Source organism: Cherax quadricarinatus, unplaced genomic scaffold, assembly GCF_038502225.1.
Source record: "Cherax quadricarinatus isolate ZL_2023a unplaced genomic scaffold, ASM3850222v1 Contig23, whole genome shotgun sequence".
In the NCBI taxonomy this organism is placed as follows: domain Eukaryota; kingdom Metazoa; phylum Arthropoda; class Malacostraca; order Decapoda; family Parastacidae; genus Cherax; species Cherax quadricarinatus.
This window is the reverse complement of record NW_027195049.1, coordinates 231,670-251,107: the sequence shown is the minus strand read 5'-3', so window position 1 is coordinate 251,107 and position 19,438 is coordinate 231,670. Positions and strand designations below refer to the sequence as shown.

The 19,438-nt window shown below is 42.4% G+C and overlaps 1 protein-coding gene across 2 annotated transcripts in view; it reads right to left on the bottom strand.

Moving 5' to 3' along the window:
- Positions 1-380: 380 nt before the first annotated feature.
- Positions 381-19,438, bottom strand: part of atms (RNA polymerase II-associated factor 1-like protein antimeros) — a 44,970-nt gene continuing 25,912 nt past the window's right edge. For both annotated transcript variants that reach the window (XM_053799669.2, XM_053799670.2), the window contains 4 exons: positions 15,674-15,885; positions 8,586-9,090; positions 7,557-7,688; positions 381-2,358 (listed from right to left, as the gene is read on the bottom strand). In XM_053799669.2, coding sequence (XP_053655644.2) covers positions 2,181-2,358; positions 7,557-7,688; positions 8,586-9,090; positions 15,674-15,885 — 1,027 coding nt within the window. In that variant the 3' untranslated portion in view covers positions 381-2,180. The remainder of the gene's footprint in view (positions 2,359-7,556; positions 7,689-8,585; positions 9,091-15,673; positions 15,886-19,438) is intronic.

The following is a 19,438-nucleotide window of genomic DNA, read 5'->3' as shown; positions in this document are numbered from 1 at the left end:
TACCTAAAGTCCTAATGGAAGGGGATTCCCCTTCTAAACTTTAACAACTTCCTCACTCTCCCCTCCTCCCATCCCATCAATCATCACCAGATCTTCAATAAAGGTAAGTGTCAGTTTGTGTGTATTAAAATTAATATTTCATGTGGTAAAAATTTTTTTTTTTTCATACTTTGTGGTGTCTTGCACAGATTAATTTGATTTCCATTATTTCTTAAGGGGAAAATTAATTCGCCTTACGATAATTTCGACATATGATGAGCTCTCAGGAACGGATTAATATTGTATGCCGGGGGTCCACTGTATTAGCATTTGGCATGATGCAAGTTTCCCAGCTTAGTTATGGTAACAGAGCCCCAGTGATATTTTCAAAAGGAAAAAGGTTAAAGAAATATTAAATTTATTTTTAAAAGGTTAACCACAATTAAAATTCAAACATTTACTTTGTGTAATTTCTTGGCAACAAATTTATCCAAAACATCAGTAAATTGTAAGTTGTTGGGAACATCTCTGTAGGACCTCCAGCTGGTGGAGGTCCTCCAGCTGGTGGAGGCCCTCCAGCTGGTGGAGGCCCTCCAGCTGGTGGAGGTCCTCCAGCTGGTGGAGGTCCTCCAGCTGGTGGAGGTCCTCCAGCTGGTGGAGGCCCTCCAGCTGGTGGAGGCCCTCCAGCTGGCAGAGGCCTCTGGGTTGCAGGACCTGGAAGTCCTGCAGCGGGCAGAGGACCCTGGGCTGCAGTCCACAAAGCCCACGCCTTAATCCGGCCCTGAACTTAGGTTCTAAGTTGGGGGACCCAAACAACACATACTACACAGTCTTTTAAAATACTGAACTGAAGTGTTAAGTTGAACAGTACACACAATACGTGATTTCTTAAAATTGGAAAAACAGTGTAACGGTGTAAAGGAACTTCGCTGAATATTTTCACCTATGAAGAAGGTTTGTATACACAAAAAAGCCGCATGTGGGAGAAAGTTTATGACAATGTTTTGGTCGAACCTGGACCATTAACTAGCCACCCAAACACATGAAGGAAAGGGAGCCCGTATATATATACATGAGAGGAAGGCAGGAATGGACAAGTATATTTATACAGGTATAGTCATGTGAGTGGCTTGGTTAGTGAGGTCACTGTCTGGGGTGAAGGATGAGATAAGGCACTGCAGGATGAATGGTGACCTCCTACAGTGCCTGTATCACTGCATTGCACTGCAGGAAGTCTACTGTTCCTTCAGATGACAGTGACCTCCTGCAGTGCCTCTAGCCTATGCTCACCCACACACAGCTTTAAAAAGAGGTACGATAAAGCTCAAGGAGCAGGAAGAGAGTGAACCTCGCAGCAACCAGCAAAGAGGCGGGGCCAGGAACAGCAACTCGACCCCTGTTACCACAAAACAGGCAAGTACAGTGACCTCACTAACCCAGTCACTCACACAACTACACTTGTATACACTCATGTACATCCCTGTGAACTGAATGAAGCATCTCCATAGATTAAATATAACAACAAAATTCCTCTATATAACTGTCTGTCCCACATCAACTGGTTTAAGGTCAATCGTGTCCGCCTCTCAAAATTCATATGAAACAAAACTTCAGGTCACCAGTTTCAGTCCTCCTTTCTGTTATCAGAAATTACAGTCTTCCTAGTTAATATTTCTGAAATAATCTATACAATAATGTTACTACTCTGTGTCCGACGCAAGACTTGAGATATTTAATAAGATTCGATCAAGACAGAACAAGTCACATTGAACTCAGAAGCTGGAAATGGAACTTTGAAATGATTCAATTCGTCCTAACTTGTTATCACTTCTCTTGTAACTTCAGAATGATTCAAGATGGATTGAATATTGTATGAAGTATTTTTTTTTTTTTTTATTATCACACTGGCCGATTCCCACCAAGGCAGGGTGGCCCGAAAAAGAAAAACTTTCACCATCATTCACTCCATCACTGTCTTGCCAGAAGGGTGCTTTACACTACAGTTTTTAAACTGCAACATTAACACCCCTCCTTCAGAGTGCAGGCACTGTACTTCCCATCTCCAGGGAAGTGTCCTAACTAAATTAAAAGTTTCATCCATGGTATTGTGGTAGCAGTACTAAGTGTACAAGACACTAGTATAAGTCACTGTGACTTATACTGTCTTCATATAGTGGTACTGAATGTACAAGACACTAAGGCTAGTCAGAACCGGAGCTGGAGTCTGACGAATCGGAATCGGAACCCGAGTCCGAGGCGGAAGCCTTGCTGCGTGTGGGTGAGCCGCGGCGGCCTGGTGAACTGTTGACAGCAGGCGACCCGCTCCTACTTCTACCACTTGACCGTGCTGATCTGCTGGAAGCCGCTGATTTTGCAGACCTATTAAAGAAAAGTGATATATTTAGATAAAGATAAGATAAAGACAGTTTATTTCAGCATGATACAATGTTTGTACAAAGGTGAATAACATTTGGGTGTTCATGCAGAAAGACCCTTAATATGGAGAGCATTTTGGTCAAACTTAAGACTAACTTAAGATTAATAAGGCAGTGACAAAAGGTTTTATATATATATATAATTGTGTGATGATACATTTGCATGGGAGAAAAACCTCTTCAAAAATATTAGGAGCCTTTTTCAGTATCAAATTCCCCCCCCCCAAAAAAAAAATAATAATACAGTTGTATTAGCTAAACCCTGAGCAGAGAATCTTAAAAATTTTCCTGTTTTTCAAAATTTTGTGTTGATGAAGGATCTTGAGCGAATGGAAAAAAAAAAATCCTCATTTTCCCCCATTTCTGGACACTTCCGATTTTCAAAAATTTTATAATACATATTAAAACGTTGCACGTGCTGGTAAACACTCAGATGAGTCACAGGGATGTTAGGAAGTATTTCTTCAGTCACAGAGTTGTCAGGAAATGGAATAGTCTGGGGAGTGATGTAGTCAAGGCAGGATCTATACATAGCTTTAAGAAGAGGTATGATAAAGCTTATGGAGCAGGGAGAGAGTGACCTAGTAGCACCAGTGAAGAGGAGGGGCCAGGAGCTGTGACTCGACCCCTGCAACCACAAATAAATAAGTAGGTTAGCATAGGCACCACTGTGACCACAAATGCAAGTTTTTACAGACGAATCTCACACTAGCGTGGCCGTGACGAACTCTAGCTCAAGTCCCCTCAAGGCTGTCATCATGACTCATGAAATCATTATGATTTCGTGAGTCATGATGACAGCTTTGAAGGGACTTGAGCTAGAGTCTGTCACGGCCACACTAGCAGGAGATTCGTCTGTAAAAACTTGCATAGGTGAATACACAGTCAACCTGCAGATCAAGTCACAGAACCTCCCTACACAGAGGAAGGCTGCCATGATCCTACTGAAGGGCTCTTGGTCCAGGGAACTGGATCAAACCACTCCCTCACTCCCCAGGCCCCACACGACCCCCTGAGTGTATTCAGACTGTAAAGCACTAAATCCTCAAGGGTCACACAGCGCCTGGAAAACTGGGACATGATTAGATTTGATCCAAAGGCACGTATAACTCCAACTCCCTGGCCCAAGAGCCTTACATTAGCATCCCCTTCTATGTGTAAAGACCAAATGAGGTGGTAAGTACAGTGCCTGTACTCAGCTGGAGGAGTTTGGGATATTTGCTGTTTAGAGGAAGATGTAAAGTGTTGTATATGTGCGTGACTGGCAAGACTGTATGAATGATGGTTAAGGTGTTTCTTGTAATAAAGTTGGTAGAATTACCGACAATATGTAAAGTAAAAGGGCACAAGTGCAACTAATGTGACATTTTTTTGTGGCAACGTTTCGCTCTCCAGGAGCTTTATCAAGCCATTATGACTTGATAAAGCTCCTGGAGAGCGAAACGTTGCCACAATAAAATGTCACATTAGTTGGACTTGTGTCCTTTTACTTTATAAGTCACCTGACTTGGTGGAAGACAGCCGGCATGTTGAAATACTGTTGGTGCAACATAAACAATAAGACAAAACAAAAACAACTAACAATTTCCTGGAATCCCAGAGCCTGTTAGAAACTACTTAAGCAGTTCAGAGTAGAGTGGCACCTTGGGTTACGAACTTAATTCCTTCCAGAAGGCTGTTCAAGTGCCGATACCGAACAAATTTGTTCCCGTTTCAGATCCCCAAAAATACACTTACAAAAGCACTTACAAAAATACACTTATGTAATTGTTCGAGTTGGGAGGTGTTCGTGTGCCGAGGTACCACTGTACGCATTAATACATGTACACTTAAATTTGTACTATTTCCCCCCTCTCTTTTTTGTAATAATTCATTCTTATAACTGTACCACTCAATACGTATATCTAGTCTTAAGTAGACCGTAGACTGTAGATTTAGTCTACCTGAAATACACATGGATGTTAGTGGGTTTTATACCTAACAATATTTTAACATGTGTAGATTACATTTTTATATTGTACAAGGAAATACAATACTTGTTTGACTTAGTGAGGGAACCTTGAGACGTTATTATCTCTCCTTGTTTGACTTAGTGAGAAACCTTGAGACAGTTATTGTCTCTCCTTGTTTGACTTAGTGAGGGAACCTTGAGACGTTATTGTCTCTCCTTGTTTGTCTTAGTGAGGGAACCTTGAGATGTTATTGTCTCTCCTTGTTTGTCTTAGTGAGGGAACCTTGAGATGTTATTGTCTCTCCTTGTTTGTCTTAGTGAGGGAACCTTGAGATGTTATTGTCTCTCCTTGTTTGTCTTAGTGAGGGAACCTTGAGACGTTATTGTCTCTCCTTGTTTGACTTAGTGAGAAACCTTGAGACGTTATTGTCTCTCCTTGTTTGACTTAGTGAGGGAACCTTGAGACGTTATTGTCTCTCCTTGTTTGTCTTAGTGAGGGAACCTTGAGATGTTATTGTCTCTCCTTGTTTGTCTTAGTGAGGAAACCTTGAGACAGTTATTGTCTCTCCTTGTTTGACTTAGGGAACCTTGAGACAATTATTGTCTCTCCTTGTTTGTCTTAGTGAGGGAACCTTGAGATGTTATTGTCTCTCCTTGTTTGTCTTAGTGAGGGAACCTTGAGATGTTATTGTCTCTCCTTGTTTGTCTTAGTGAGGGAACCTTGAGACATTATTGTCTCTCCTTGTTTGACTTAGTGAGGGAACCTTGAGACAGTTATTGTCTCTCCTTGTTTGACTTAGTGTGGGAACCTTGAGACATTATTGTCTCTCCTTGTTTGTCTTAGTGAGGGAACCTTGAGACAGTTATTGTCACTCCTTGTTTGACTTAGTGAGGGAACCTTGAGGCAGTTATTGTCTCTCCTTGCTTGACTTAGTGAGGGAACCTTGAGACGTTATTGTCTCTCCTTGTTTGTCTTAGTGAGGGAACCTTGAGACGTTACTGTCTCTCCTTATTTGACTTAGTGAGGGGACCTTGAGACGTTATTGTCTCTCCTTGTTTGTCTTAGTGAGGGAACCTTGAGACAGTTATTGTCTCTCCTTGTTTGACTTAGTGAGGGAACCTTGAGATGTTATTGTCTCTCCTTGTTTGACTTAGTGAGAAACCTTGAGACGTTATTGTCTCTCCTTGTTTGACTTAGTGAGGGAACCTTGAGACAGTTATTGTCTCTCCTTGTTTGACTTAGTGAGAAACCTTGAGATGTTATTGTCTCTCCTTGTTTGACTTAGTGAGGGAACCTTGAGACATTATTGTCTCTCCTTGTTTGTCTTAGTGAGGGAACCTTGAGACATTATTGTCTCTCCTTGTTTGACTTAGTGAGAAACCTTGAGACGTTATTATCTCTTCTTGTTTGACTTAGTGAGGGAACCTTGAGATGTTATTGTCTCTCCTTGTTTGACTTAGTGAGGGAACCTTGAGACGTTATTGTCTCTCCTTGTTTGACTTAGTGAGGGAACCTTGAGACGTTATTGTCTCTCCTTGTTTGACTTAGTGAGGGAACCTTGAGACGTTATTGTCTCTCCTTGTTTGTCTTAGTGAGGGAACCTTGAGAAATTATTGTCTCTCCTTGTTTGACTTAGTGAGAAACCTTGAGACATTACTGTCTCTCCTTGTTTGACTTAGTGAGGGAACCTTGAGACAGTTATTGTCTCTCCTTGTTTGACTTAGTGAGAAACCTTGAGACGTTATTGTCTCTCCTTGTTTGACTTAGTGAGGGAACCTTGAGACGTTATTGTCTCTCCTTGTCTGACTTAGTGAGGGAACCTTGAGACAGTTATTTTCTCTCCTTGTTTGACTTAGTGAGGGAACCTTGAGACAGTTATTGTCTCTCCTTGTTTGACTTAGTGAGAAACCTTGAGATGTTATTGTCTCTCCTTGTTTGACTTAGTGAGGGAACCTTGAGACAATGGTACAGTTTTAAGTATATATTAATACGTACTTCAAACCGATACAGTGATCATCGGTTAACCCTTTCAGGGTCGACAGGCCCTCTCAGAGACTTGTTCTCAGGGTCGGCCAAATTTAAAAAAAAAAAATTTTTTTTCTTATGAAAAGATAGAGAATCTTTTCCTGGTCATAATGACACCAAAAGTATGAAATTTGATTGAAATCTTACGGAATTATACATTCGTGAAATTAGCGGACTCGACGATGTTTATGCATTGGCGATTTTGCCCACTTTGAGCCCTATTTTCGGCCAATTCCAGTGTACTTGTCAACAAAAATCATAACTATTTTGCTAGAACTCCATTTTTTCTATCGAATGAGTACAAGAAACCACCCATTTACCGATTTCAACTATCCAATACAGTGGTCAGAATTTAGAAATTTTGCCAATTTCACACAAATTTCAAAAGATGCCAATTTCCGAATAGGGTCCAGAATAAACAAGAAAGACATTCCTGGCACTAAAATAACATTTCCTCTGTTCATTAGTCATGTCCCCAGGCCCCTCTTACATTTTTTTCCTTTCCACTTTGAATTTTTATTCTCACAAAAAAATAGAAGATTTACTGTTATGCAGACTACTGCATTGGTGTAGAAATGGTATAAATATTATCAGCGCACTTGTGAAAGAATATTAGACTCACCAGTTGACATGTATTGGACGCATAGCATGATTTGTTTACTTTTGAACTTTGGTAAAAATCAAACATTTCTGCTACTTTGAGTGCAATTTCAAGGCAGTTTTCTTTGTAAAACCAGCCAAAATCATCTCAATTTCTGTAATATGTCTTCCATTCTATACAATGAGACCAGGAAAACTAGAATACAACAATAAATACCATACGAAAATACAGTGCAAAGTCGCTGTTTTAATCCAAAAACACGGTCAAAGTTTTTTTTTTCTCATTATGCACTGTGTGCTGCAGGATTTTTTTTATACTGCGCACACTGACCACATAGACCCATTCTTTCATATGTAGGCCTACCAGCTTTCTCTCACTAGATTTGAGGGCGTTAGAATTTAGGCGTACTAGTACGTCAAAAACCCTGGTGCGTAAGCCGTACTAGTACGGCCAAAAGCCTGAAAGGGTTAAATGGGACCTCTTTATGTTATGGAAAGTGAAATGTTAAATGGTGAAAAATGTTGATATTTTAGGCTTTAGATACAAAATAAATGAGAGGCCTACCTTTCTGATGGTGCTGGGGAGACACTTCTGGACCTGCTGCCTGAAGGGGACCCAGAGCCAGATCTCGACTTGATGGGAGAACGTGATCGAGAACGTGACGCCCGGGACCCGGAGGCGGAGCGGGAACGTGACCTGGGACAACAGGAAGAAGTGTTGAAGTCATGAAACACTACTGGAGTGTTGAAGTCAAGAAACACTACTGGAGTGTTGAAGTCAAGAAACACTACTGGTGTTGAAATCAAGAAACACTACTGGAGTGTTGAAATCAAGAAACACTACTGGAGTGTTGAAGTCAAGAAACACTACTGGAGTGTTGAAGTCAAGAAACACTGCTGGAGTGTTGAAATCAAGAAACTCTACTGGAGTGTTGAAGTCAAGAAACTCTACTGGAGTGTTGAAATCAAAAAACACTACTGGAGTGAGTGTTGAAGTCTTTAAGAGGAAATTGGAACACTGTCTCTGGCAAGTGGCAGATCAACCAGGCTGTGATGACTGTGGGCTAGCAACAGCCTAGTGGAAAAAAAGAATCAGTGTAGACATCTGGCCCCTGGCTGGGAACCAATAGTAGAAATAACATACAAACCAGTCATTGATATGTCATAACTATGGTGGTGGTAGTGGGTGATGGTGGTGGTGATGGTGGTGGTGATGGTGGTGGTGATGGTGGTGGTGATGGTGGTAGAGGGTGATGCCAGTGGTGATGGTGTTGGTGATGGTGGTAGGTAGTGGTGGTGGGTGATGATGGTACACAGTGGTGAGGCAAGTTAATACACAACCATTATTATTAAAACTACAATGAAAGTACATTCATTATAGACTAATATGGCAGTGTGTTTACCTTACATAAATAACCTGCACATAAGAGAGAGAAAAACTTATGATATTTCAGACCACATTAGATCATATACAAGTCACACGTGTAAATGGTCCAAGTTGGGCAGAAATGTCGTCGCAAGCTCCTCTCTCAGTGCGTGCTATTTGTGTATTGTTCCAGTCACGGTATTGTGACTTTTTCCTCGTTATATTTACCTTGACTTTGACCTGCTTTGAGACTTGTTGTGGGACTTGTTGCGAGATTTGCTTCTTGACTTGCTACGGGACTTGCTTCGCGACTTACTTCGCGACTTGCTTCGCGACTTGCTTCGCGACTTGCTTCGTGAATTGTTGCGGGACTTGCTACGCGACTTGCTGTGAGACCTGCTTCGTGACCTGCTTTGGGACCTGCTACGGGATTTGCTGCGGGACTTGCTGCGTGACCTGCTGTGGGACTTGCTGTGAGACCTGCTGCGAGACTTGCTGCGGGACCTGCTGTGGGACCTGTTGTGTGACCTGCTGCGTGACCTGCTGTGTGACCTGCTGCGGGACCTGCTGCGTGAGCCACTGTGAGAACGACTCCTTGATCGTGACCCCGACCTGCTGCGTGATCTGGAGCCTGACCTGCTCCGAGCACGGTCTTTACTTGCAGACCTGGACCTGGACCTGGACCTGGACCTGGACCTGTCACTACCCTCGTCATCTGAACCTTTAACACTCCCTGCAACAAAAAATTAAACATCTGTCAACAATAAGTTTAAATAATCGTTACCTGACTAAAAATAAAATGCAAAATTAAAAAATACAAAAACTTTTGTTTGTCCAAGAATTTTGTTGTATTTGGGCCAATTTCAGAAATTTGTCAATCATAACCAAGAATTCTTTCTCCAAAAACATTCCTTAAATGATAACAATGAACTCTTGATCCAGGGAACCGGAGCTAGCCTTCCCTACTTTCCATGAAATCTAATTACCATGCACTCAAACGGCAGTATGTGACCTTGGCAGTTTGAACACTGCCAAATGAGAGTAATAATAATAATAATAAAAATAATAATAATAATAGGTATAGGTAGTAGGTTGGTAGACAGCAACCACCCAGGGAAGTACTACCGTCCTGCCAGATGACTGTGAAACAAAAACCTGTAACTGTTTTGCATGATGGTAGGATTGCTGGTTTCTTTTTCTGTCTCATAAACATGCTAGATAACAGGGATATCTTGCTACTCCTACTTACACTTTGGTCACACTTCACAGACACGCACATGCATATATATATATACATACATCTAGGTTTTTCTCCTTTTTCTAAATAGCTCTTGTTCTTTTTTATTTCTTCTATTGTCCATGGGGAAGTGGAAAAGAATCTTTCCTCCGTAAGCCATGCGTGTCGTATGAGGCGACTAAAATGCCGGGAGCAATGGGCTAGTAACCCCTTCTCCTGTATACATTTACTAAAAAAGAGAAGAAGAAAAACTTTATAAAACTGGGGTGCTTAAATGTGCGTGGATGTAGTGCGGATGACAAGAAACAGATGATTGCTGATGTTATGAATGAAAAGAAGTTGGATGTCCTGGCTCTAAGCAAAACAAAGCTGAAGGGGGTAGGAGAGTTTCAGTGGGGGGAAATAAATGGGATTAAATCTGGAGTATCTGAGAGAGTTAGAGCAAAGGAAGGGGTAGCAGTAATGTTAAATGATCAGTTATGGAAGGAGAAAAGAGAATATGAATGTGTAAATTCAAGAATTATGTGGATTAAAGTAAAGGTTGGATGCGAGAAGTGGGTCATAATAAGCGTGTATGCACCTGGAGAAGAGAGGAATGCAGAGGAGAGAGAGAGATTTTGGGAGATGTTAAGTGAATGTATAGGAGCCTTTGAACCAAGTGAGAGAGTAATTGTGGTAGGGGACCTGAATGCTAAAGTAGGAGAAACTTTTAGAGAGGGTGTGGTAGGTAAGTTTGGGGTGCCAGGTGTAAATGATAATGGGAGCCCTTTGATTGAACTTTGTATAGAAAGGGGTTTAGTTATAGGTAATACATATTTTAAGAAAAAGAGGATAAATAAGTATACACGATATGATGTAGGGCGAAATGACAGCAGTTTGTTGGATTATGTATTGGTAGATAAAAGACTGTTGAGTAGACTTCAGGATGTACATGTTTATAGAGGGGCCACAGATATATCAGATCACTTTCTAGTTGTAGCTACACTGAGAGTAAAAGGTAGATGGGATACAAGGAGAATAGAAGCATCAGGGAAGAGAGAGGTGAAGGTTTATAAACTAAAAGAGGAGGCAGTTAGGGTAAGATATAAACAGCTATTGGAGGATAGATGGGCTAATGAGAGCATAGGCAATGGGGTCGAAGAGGTATGGGGTAGGTTTAAAAATGTAGTGTTAGAGTGTTCAGCAGAAGTGTGTGGTTACAGGAAAGTGGGTGCAGGAGGGAAGAGGAGCGATTGGTGGAATGATGATGTAAAGAGAGTAGTAAGGGAGAAAAAGTTAGCATATGAGAAGTTTTTACAAAGTAGAAGTGATGCAAGGAGGGAAGAGTATATGGAGAAAAAGAGAGAGGTTAAGAGAGTGGTGAAGCAATGTAAAAAGAGAGCAAATGAGAGAGTGGGTGAGATGTTATCAACAAATTTTGTTGAAAATAAGAAAAAGTTTTGGAGTGAGATTAACAAGTTAAGAAAGCCTAGAGAACAAATGGATTTGTCAGTTAAAAATAGGAGAGGAGAGTTATTAAATGGAGAGTTAGAGGTATTGGGAAGATGGAGGGAATATTTTGAGGAATTGTTAAATGTTGATGAAGATAGGGAAGCTGTGATTTCGTGTATAGGGCAAGGAGGAATAACATCTTGTAGGAGTGAGGAAGAGCCAGTTGTGAGTGTGGGGGAAGTTCGTGAGGCAGTAGGTAAAATGAAAGGGGGTAAGGCAGCCGGGATTGATGGGATAAAGATAGAAATGTTAAAAGCAGGTGGGGATATAGTTTTGGAGGGGTTGGTGCAATTATTTAATAAATGTATGGAAGAGGGTAAGGTACCTAGGGATTGGCAGAGAGCATGCATAGTTCCTTTGTATAAAGGCAAAGGGGATAAAAGAGAGTGCAAAAATTATAGGGGGATAAGTCTGTTGAGTGTACCTGGTAAAGTGTATGGTAGAGTTATAATTGAAAGAATTAAGAGTAAGACAGAGAATAGGATAGCAGATGAACAAGGAGGCTTTAGGAAAGGTAGGGGGTGTGTGGACCAGGTGTTTACAGTGAAACATATAAGTGAACAGTATTTAGATAAGGCTAAAGAGGTCTTTGTGGCATTTATGGATTTGGAAAAGGCGTATGACAGGGTGGATAGGGGGCAATGTGGCAGATGTTGCAAGTGTATGGTGTAGGAGGTAGGTTACTGAAAGCAGTGAAGAGTTTTTACGAGGACAGTGAGGCTCAAGTTAGAGTATGTAGGAAAGAGGGAAATTTTTTCCCAGTAAAAGTAGGCCTTAGACAAGGATGTGTGATGTCACCGTGGTTGTTTAATATATTTATAGATGGGGTTGTAAGAGAAGTAAATGCGAGGGTCTTGGCAAGAGGCGTGGAGTTAAAAGATAAAGAATCACACACAAAGTGGGAGTTGTCACAGCTGCTCTTTGCTGATGACACTGTGCTCTTGGGTGATTCTGAAGAGAAGCTGCAGAGATTGGTGGATGAATTTGGTAGGGTGTGCAAAAGAAGAAAATTAAAGGTGAATACAGGAAAGAGTAAGGTTATGAGGATAACAAAAAGATTAGGTGATGAAAGATTGAATATCAGATTGGAGGGAGAGAGTATGGAGGAGGTGAACGTATTCAGATATTTGGGAGTGGACGTGTCAGCGGATGGGTCTATGAAAGATGAGGTGAATCATAGAATTGATGAGGGAAAAAGAGTGAGTGGTGCACTTAGGAGTCTGTGGAGACAAAGAACTTTGTCCTTGGAGGCAAAGAGGGGAATGTATGAGAGTATAGTTTTACCAACGCTCTTATATGGGTGTGAAGCGTGGGTGATGAATGTTGCAGCGAGGAGAAGGCTGGAGGCAGTGGAGATGTCATGTCTGAGGGCAATGTGTGGTGTGAATATAATGCAGAGAATTCGTAGTTTGGAAGTTAGGAGGAGGTGCGGGATTACCAAAACTGTTGTCCAGAGGGCTGAGGAAGGGTTGTTGAGGTGGTTCGGACATGTAGAGAGAATGGAGCGAAACAGAATGACTTCAAGAGTGTATCAGTCTGTAGTGGAAGGAAGGCGGGGTAGGGGTCGGCCTAGGAAGGGTTGGAGGGAGGGGGTAAAGGAGGTTTTGTGTGCGAGGGGCTTGGACTTCCAGCAGGCATGCGTGAGCGTGTTTGATAGGAGTGAATGGAGACAAATGGTTTTTAATACTTGACGTGCTGTTGGAGTGTGAGCAAAGTAACATTTATGAAGGGATTCAGGGAAACCGGCAGGCCGGACTTGAGTCCTGGAGATGGGAAGTACAGTGCCTGCACTCTGAAGGAGGGGTGTTAATGTTGCAGTTTAAAAACTGTAGTGTAAAGCACCCTTCTGGCAAGACAGTGATGGAGTGAATGATGGTGAAAGTTTTTCTTTTTCGGGCCACCCTGCCTTGGTGGGAATCGGCCAGTGTGATAATAAAAAAAATAATAATAATAATAATTAAAATAATAATAATAATAATAATAATAATAATAATAATAACAATAATGATAATTTGAGGATTTGATATATTAGAGTGTGACAAGTTACTGTTCTTTTGGAATTTTAAATTGCTTTGCACTACAGTGTCTGCACTCTGTATGAAAGGTAGTGGTGGATAGTACGGTGCCTGCACTCTGTAGTAGTGGTGGATAGTACGGTGCCTACACTCTGTAGGAGTAGTGGTGGATAGTATGGTGCCTACACTCTGTAGGAGTAGTGGTGGATAGTACGGTGCCTACAATCTGTAGGAGTAGTGGTGGATAGTACAGTGCCTACACTCTGTGGGAGTAGTGGTGGATAGTATGGTGCCTGCACTCTGTAGGAGTAGTGGTGGATAGTATGGTGCCTACACTCTGTAGGAGTAGTGGTGGATAGTGCGGTGCCTACACTCTGTAAGAGTAGTGGTGGATAGCACGGTGCCTACACTCTGTAGTAGTGGTGGATAGTACGGTGCCTGCACTCTGTAGGAGTAGTGGTGGATAGTACGGTGCCTACACTCTGTAGGAGGGGTAGTGGTGGGAAGTACAGTACCTGCACTGTGAAGGAAGGGTGGTGGTGGATAGTACAGTACCTGCACTGTGAAGGAAGGGTGGTGGTGGTGGACAGTACAGTACCTGCACTGTGAAGGAAGGGTGGTGGTGGACAGTACAGTACCTGCACTGTGAAGGAAGGGAAGTGGTGGGAAGTACAGTACCTGCACTGTGAAGGAAGGGTGGTGGTGGATAGTACAGTACCTGCACTGTGAAGGAAGGGTGGTGGTGGACAGTACAGTACCTGCACTGTGAAGGAAGGGTAGTGGTGGGAAGTACAGTACCTGCACTGTGAAGGGTGGTGGTGGACAGTACAGTACCTGCACTATGAAGGAAGGGTAGTGGTGGTGGATAGTACAGTACCTGCACTGTGAAGGAAGGGTAGTGGTGGTGGGTAGTACAGTACCTGCACTATGAAGGAAGGGTGGTGGTGGTGGATAGTACAGTACCTGCACTGTGAAGGAAGGGTAGTGGTGGTGGGTAGTACAGTACCTGCACTGTGAAGGAAGGGTGGTGGTGGTGGATAGTACAGTACCTGCACTGTAAAGGAAGGGTAGTGGTGGTGGACAGTACAGTACCTGCACTGTGAAGGAAGGGTGGTGGTGGATAGTACAGTACCTGCACTGTGAAGGAAGGGTAGTGGTGGTGGACAGTACTGTACCTGCACTGTGAAGGAAGGGTAGTGGTGGTGGACAGTACTGTACCTGCACTGTGAAGGAAGGGTTGTGGTGGACAGTACAGTACCTGCACTGTGAAGGAAGGGTAGTGGTGGTAGACAGTACTGTACCTGCACTGTGAAGGAAGGGTAGTGGTGGACAGTACAGTACCTGCACTGTGAAGGAAGGGTAGTGGTGGTGGACAGTACTGTACCTGCACTGTGAAGGAAGGGTAGTGGTGGTGGACAGTACAGTACCTGCACTGTGAAGGAAGGGAAGTGGTGGGAAGTACAGTACCTGCACTGTGAAGGAAGGGAAGTGGTGGGAAGTACAGTACCTGCACTGTGAAGGAAGGGTGGTGGTGGATAGTACAGTACCTGCACTGTGAAGGAAGGGTGGTGGTGGACAGTACAGTACCTGCACTGTGAAGGAAGGGTAGTGGTGGGAAGTACAGTACCTGCACTGTGAAGGGTGGTGGTGGACAGTACAGTACCTGCACTATGAAGGAAGGGTAGTGGTGGTGGATAGTACAGTACCTGCACTGTGAAGGAAGGGTAGTGGTGGTGGACAGTACAGTACCTGCACTGTGAAGGAAGGGTGGTGGTGGTGGGTAGTACAGTACCTGCACTGTGAAGGAAGGGTAGTGGTGGTGGACAGTACAGTACCTGCACTGTGAAGGAAGGGTGGTGGTGGACAGTACAGTACCTGCACTGTGAAGGAAGGGTAGTGGTGGTGGACAGTACTGTACCTGCACTGTGAAGGAAGGGTTGTGGTGGACAGTACAGTACCTGCACTGTGAAGGAAGGGTGGTGGTGGTGGACAGTACTGTACCTGCACTGTGAAGGAAGGGTTGTGGTGGACAGTACAGTACCTGCACTGTGAAGGAAGGGTAGTGGTGGTGGACAGTACTGTACCTGCACTGTGAAGGAAGGGTAGTGGTGGACAGTACAGTACCTGCACTGTGAAGGAAGGGTAGTGGTGGACAGTACAGTACCTGCACTGTGAAGGAAGGGTAGTGGTGGTGGACAGTACTGTACCTGCACTGTGAAGGAAGGGAAGTGGTGGTGGAAAGTACAGTACCTGCACTCTGAAGGCAGGTCCAAGTCATACACACTTAAGGAGCACTGCTGCAGGCCTACTGGCCCAAGCTAAGCAGGTCCAACTCACACCCACCTACACCCACTCATTTACTTGTCTAACCTATTTTTTAAACTACAAAACATTTCAATCATGCACAGACAAGACATTAATGTAGATTTTCATTAAATCTGAGTGTCACTTGCTCCACCTTCAGCAGTTCTGCTGAAAGGGCCTCAGACAGACCCTCAAAAATAAATTTCATCCTCATTTCCCATTCACTCCCATCAGCCAAACGACAAACTGATGCGAGCAAATTTACAAACCTTTATCATTCTGTTCAACTTCCATCTCCTCCTCCTCTTCTTCTTCCTCCTCCTCTTCCTCCTCCTCTTCGTCTTCTCCTGGAGGCTCCATCATGCGCTCTCGGAAGCGTTGGGTCTTGTGCTCCTGGGCTATCAGAGGTCGATGACGGACGACCAGTCGCGAGTTGTTGGGTTGTTGACCTTGTTTGAGACGACGCTTGCTCAGCCGCACTCTGCCGGAAATGTCATTATTACAAGCGATGTCACATGCTATATTCCCCAAGTGATATCACATGTTATATTCCCGAAGTGATATCACATGTTATATTCCCCAAGTGATATCACATGTTATATTCCCCAAGTAATACATTCTTTTTTTTTTTTTTCAACAAGTCGGCCGTCTCCCACCGAGGCATATAAATATATATATATATAGATATATATATATATATATATATATATATATATATATATATATATATATATATATATATTATTTTTTTATTATTATCACACTGGCCGATTCCCACCAAGGCAGGGTGGCCCGAAAAAGAAAAACTTTCACCATCATTCACTCCATCACTGTCTTGCCAGAAGGGTGCTTTACACTACAGTTTTTAAACTGCAACATTAACACCCCTCCTTCAGAGTGCAGGCACTGTACTTCCCATCTCCAGGACTCAAGTCCGGCCTGCCGGTTTCCCTGAATCCCTTCATAAATGTTACTTTGCTCACACTCCAACAGCACGTCAAGTATTAAAAACCATTTGTCTCCATTCACTATCAAACACGCTCATGCATGCCTGCTGGAAGTCCAAGCCCCTCGCACACAAAACCTCCTTTACCCCCTCCCTCCAACCTTTCCTAGGCCGACCCCTACCCCGCCTTCCTTCCACTACAGACTGATACACTCTTGAAGTCATTCTGTTTCGCTCCATTCTCTCTACATGTCCGAACCACCTCAACAACCCTTCCTCAGCCCTCTGGACAACAGTTTTGGTAATCCCGCACCTCCTCCTAACTTCCAAACTACGAATTCTCTGCATTATATTCACACCACACATTGCCCTCAGACATGACATCTCCACTGCCTCCAGCCTTCTCCTCGCTGCAACATTCATCACCCACGCTTCACACCCATATAAGAGCGTTGGTAAAACTATACTCTCATACATTCCCCTCTTTGCCTCCAAGGACAAAGTTCTTTGTCTCCACAGACTCCTAAGTGCACCACTCACTCTTTTTCCCTCATCAATTCTATGATTCACCTCATCTTTCATAGACCCATCCGCTGACACATCCACTCCCAAATATCTGAATACGTTCACCTCCTCCATACTCTCTCCCTCCAATCTGATATTCAATCTTTCATCACCTAATCTTTTTGTTATCCTCATAACCTTACTCTTTCCTGTATTCACCTTTAATTTTCTTCTTTTGCACACCCTACCAAATTCATCCACCAATCTCTGCAACTTCTCTTCAGAATCTCCCAAGAGCACAGTGTCATCAGCAAAGAGCAGCTGTGACAACTCCCACTTTATGTGTGATTCTTTATCTTTTAACTCCACGCCTCTTGCCAAGACCCTCGCATTTACTTCTCTTACAACCCCATCTATAAATATATTAAACAACCACGGTGACATCACACATCCTTGTCTAAGGCCTACTTTTACTGGGAAAAAATTTCCCTCTTTCCTACATACTCTAACTTGAGCCTCACTATCCTCGTAAAAACTCTTCACTGCTTTCAGTAACCTACCTCCTACACCATACACTTGCAACATCTGCCACATTGCCCCCCTATCCACCCTGTCATACGCCTTTTCCAAATCCATAAATGCCACAAAGACCTCTTTAGCCTTATCTAAATACTGTTCACTTATATGTTTAACTGTAAACACCTGGTCCACACACCCCCTACCTTTCCTAAAGCCTCCTTGTTCATCTGCTATCCTATTCTCCGTCTTACTCTTAATTCTTTCAATTATAACTCTACCATACACTTTACCAGGTACACTCAACAGACTTATCCCCCTATAATTTTTGCACTCTCTTTTATCCCCTTTGCCTTTATACAAAGGAACTATGCATGCTCTCTGCCAATCCCTAGGTACCTTACCCTCTTCCATACATTTATTAACCCTTTCAGGGTCCGTCCCGTAGATCTACGGCTTTATGGTGAGTGTCCAAACCGTAGATCTACGCCATGAGCTCAGCTCACTCTGATAAACTGTGAGTGGTACATTTGGGCCTAGATATGAGAGAATACATCTATGTGGTATGTGTGCACCACATAAAACAGATCCTGCAGCACACTGTGTATAATGAGAGAAAAAAACTGAAATCATGATTTTTTGATTAAAACAGCAACTTTGCAGTGTTTTTTCGTATGTTTTTTATAGTTGTATTTGCGATTTCTTGGTCTCATTTGATAGAATGGAAGAAATATTACAGAAATAGAGATGATTTTGATTGGTTTTAGCACTGGAAATGGCTTGAAACTGAGCTCAAAGTAGCGGAAATGTTAAATTTTTGCCGATATTCAAGAGTAAACAAACGACCTCACACGTCTAATACACGTCAGCTGGTGGGTCTAATATACATTCACAAATATGGTGATGATATTTATACAATTATTACAGTATTGCATAGCAGTAAATCTTCTATTTTTTGGTGTGAATAAAAATTCATTATGTGAATAAAAAATCAAAATGGAATTTATTTGTAAAGCCTCAAAACATGACTAATGAACAGAGGAAATGTTAGTTTAGTGCCAGGAATGCCTACATTGTTTATTCTGGACCCTATTTTGAAATTGGAATATTTTGAACTTTGTGTTAAATTGGCCAAATTAACAATTTCCGATCACTTTATTTTGTAGTTGAAACAGTTGACTTGGCGATTTCTTGTGCTCAATCGATAGAATAGAAGTAATACTAGTGAAATAGCTAAGAATTTGGTTGATTGGAATAATGTAATTGGCCTAAAATGGGAGTCAAAGTCGGCAAAATCGCCGATTCGTAAATATCGCTGACACATCAAAATTCGCGAGAGCATAATTTTGTCAATTTTCCACCAAATTTCGTATTTTTTGTTTTATTACCTTCACAAAAAGATTCTCTACGATTTCATAAGAAAAAATAACAAATTTTTTTTTTGAAAATTCTTGGACACTGGTGCGTGACTCCAGATTTGGGCCTTGGACCCTGAAAGGGTTAAATAATTGCACCAACCACTCCAAAACTATATCCCCACCTGCTTTTAACATTTCTATCTTTATCCCATCAATCCCGGCTGCCTTACCCCCTTTCATTTTACCTACTGCCTCACGAACTTCCCCCACACTCACAACTGGCTCTTCCTCACTCCTACAAGATGTTATTCCTCCTTGCCCTATACACGAAATCACAGCTTCCCTATCTTCATCAACATTTAACAATTCCTCAAAATATTCCCTCCATCTTCCCAATACCTCTAACTCTCCATTTAATAACTCTCCTCTCCTATTTTTAACTGACAAATCCATTTGTTCTCTAGGCTTTCTTAACTTGTTAATCTCACTCCAAAACTTTTTCTTATTTTCAACAAAATTTGTTGATAACATCTCACCCACTCTCTCATTTGCTCTCTTTTTACAATGCTTCACCACTCTCTTAACCTCTCTCTTTTTCTCCATATACTCTTCCCTCCTTACATCACTTCTACTTTGTAAAAACTTCTCATATGCTAACTTTTTCTCCCTTACTACTCTCTTTACATCATCATTCCACCAATCGCTCCTCT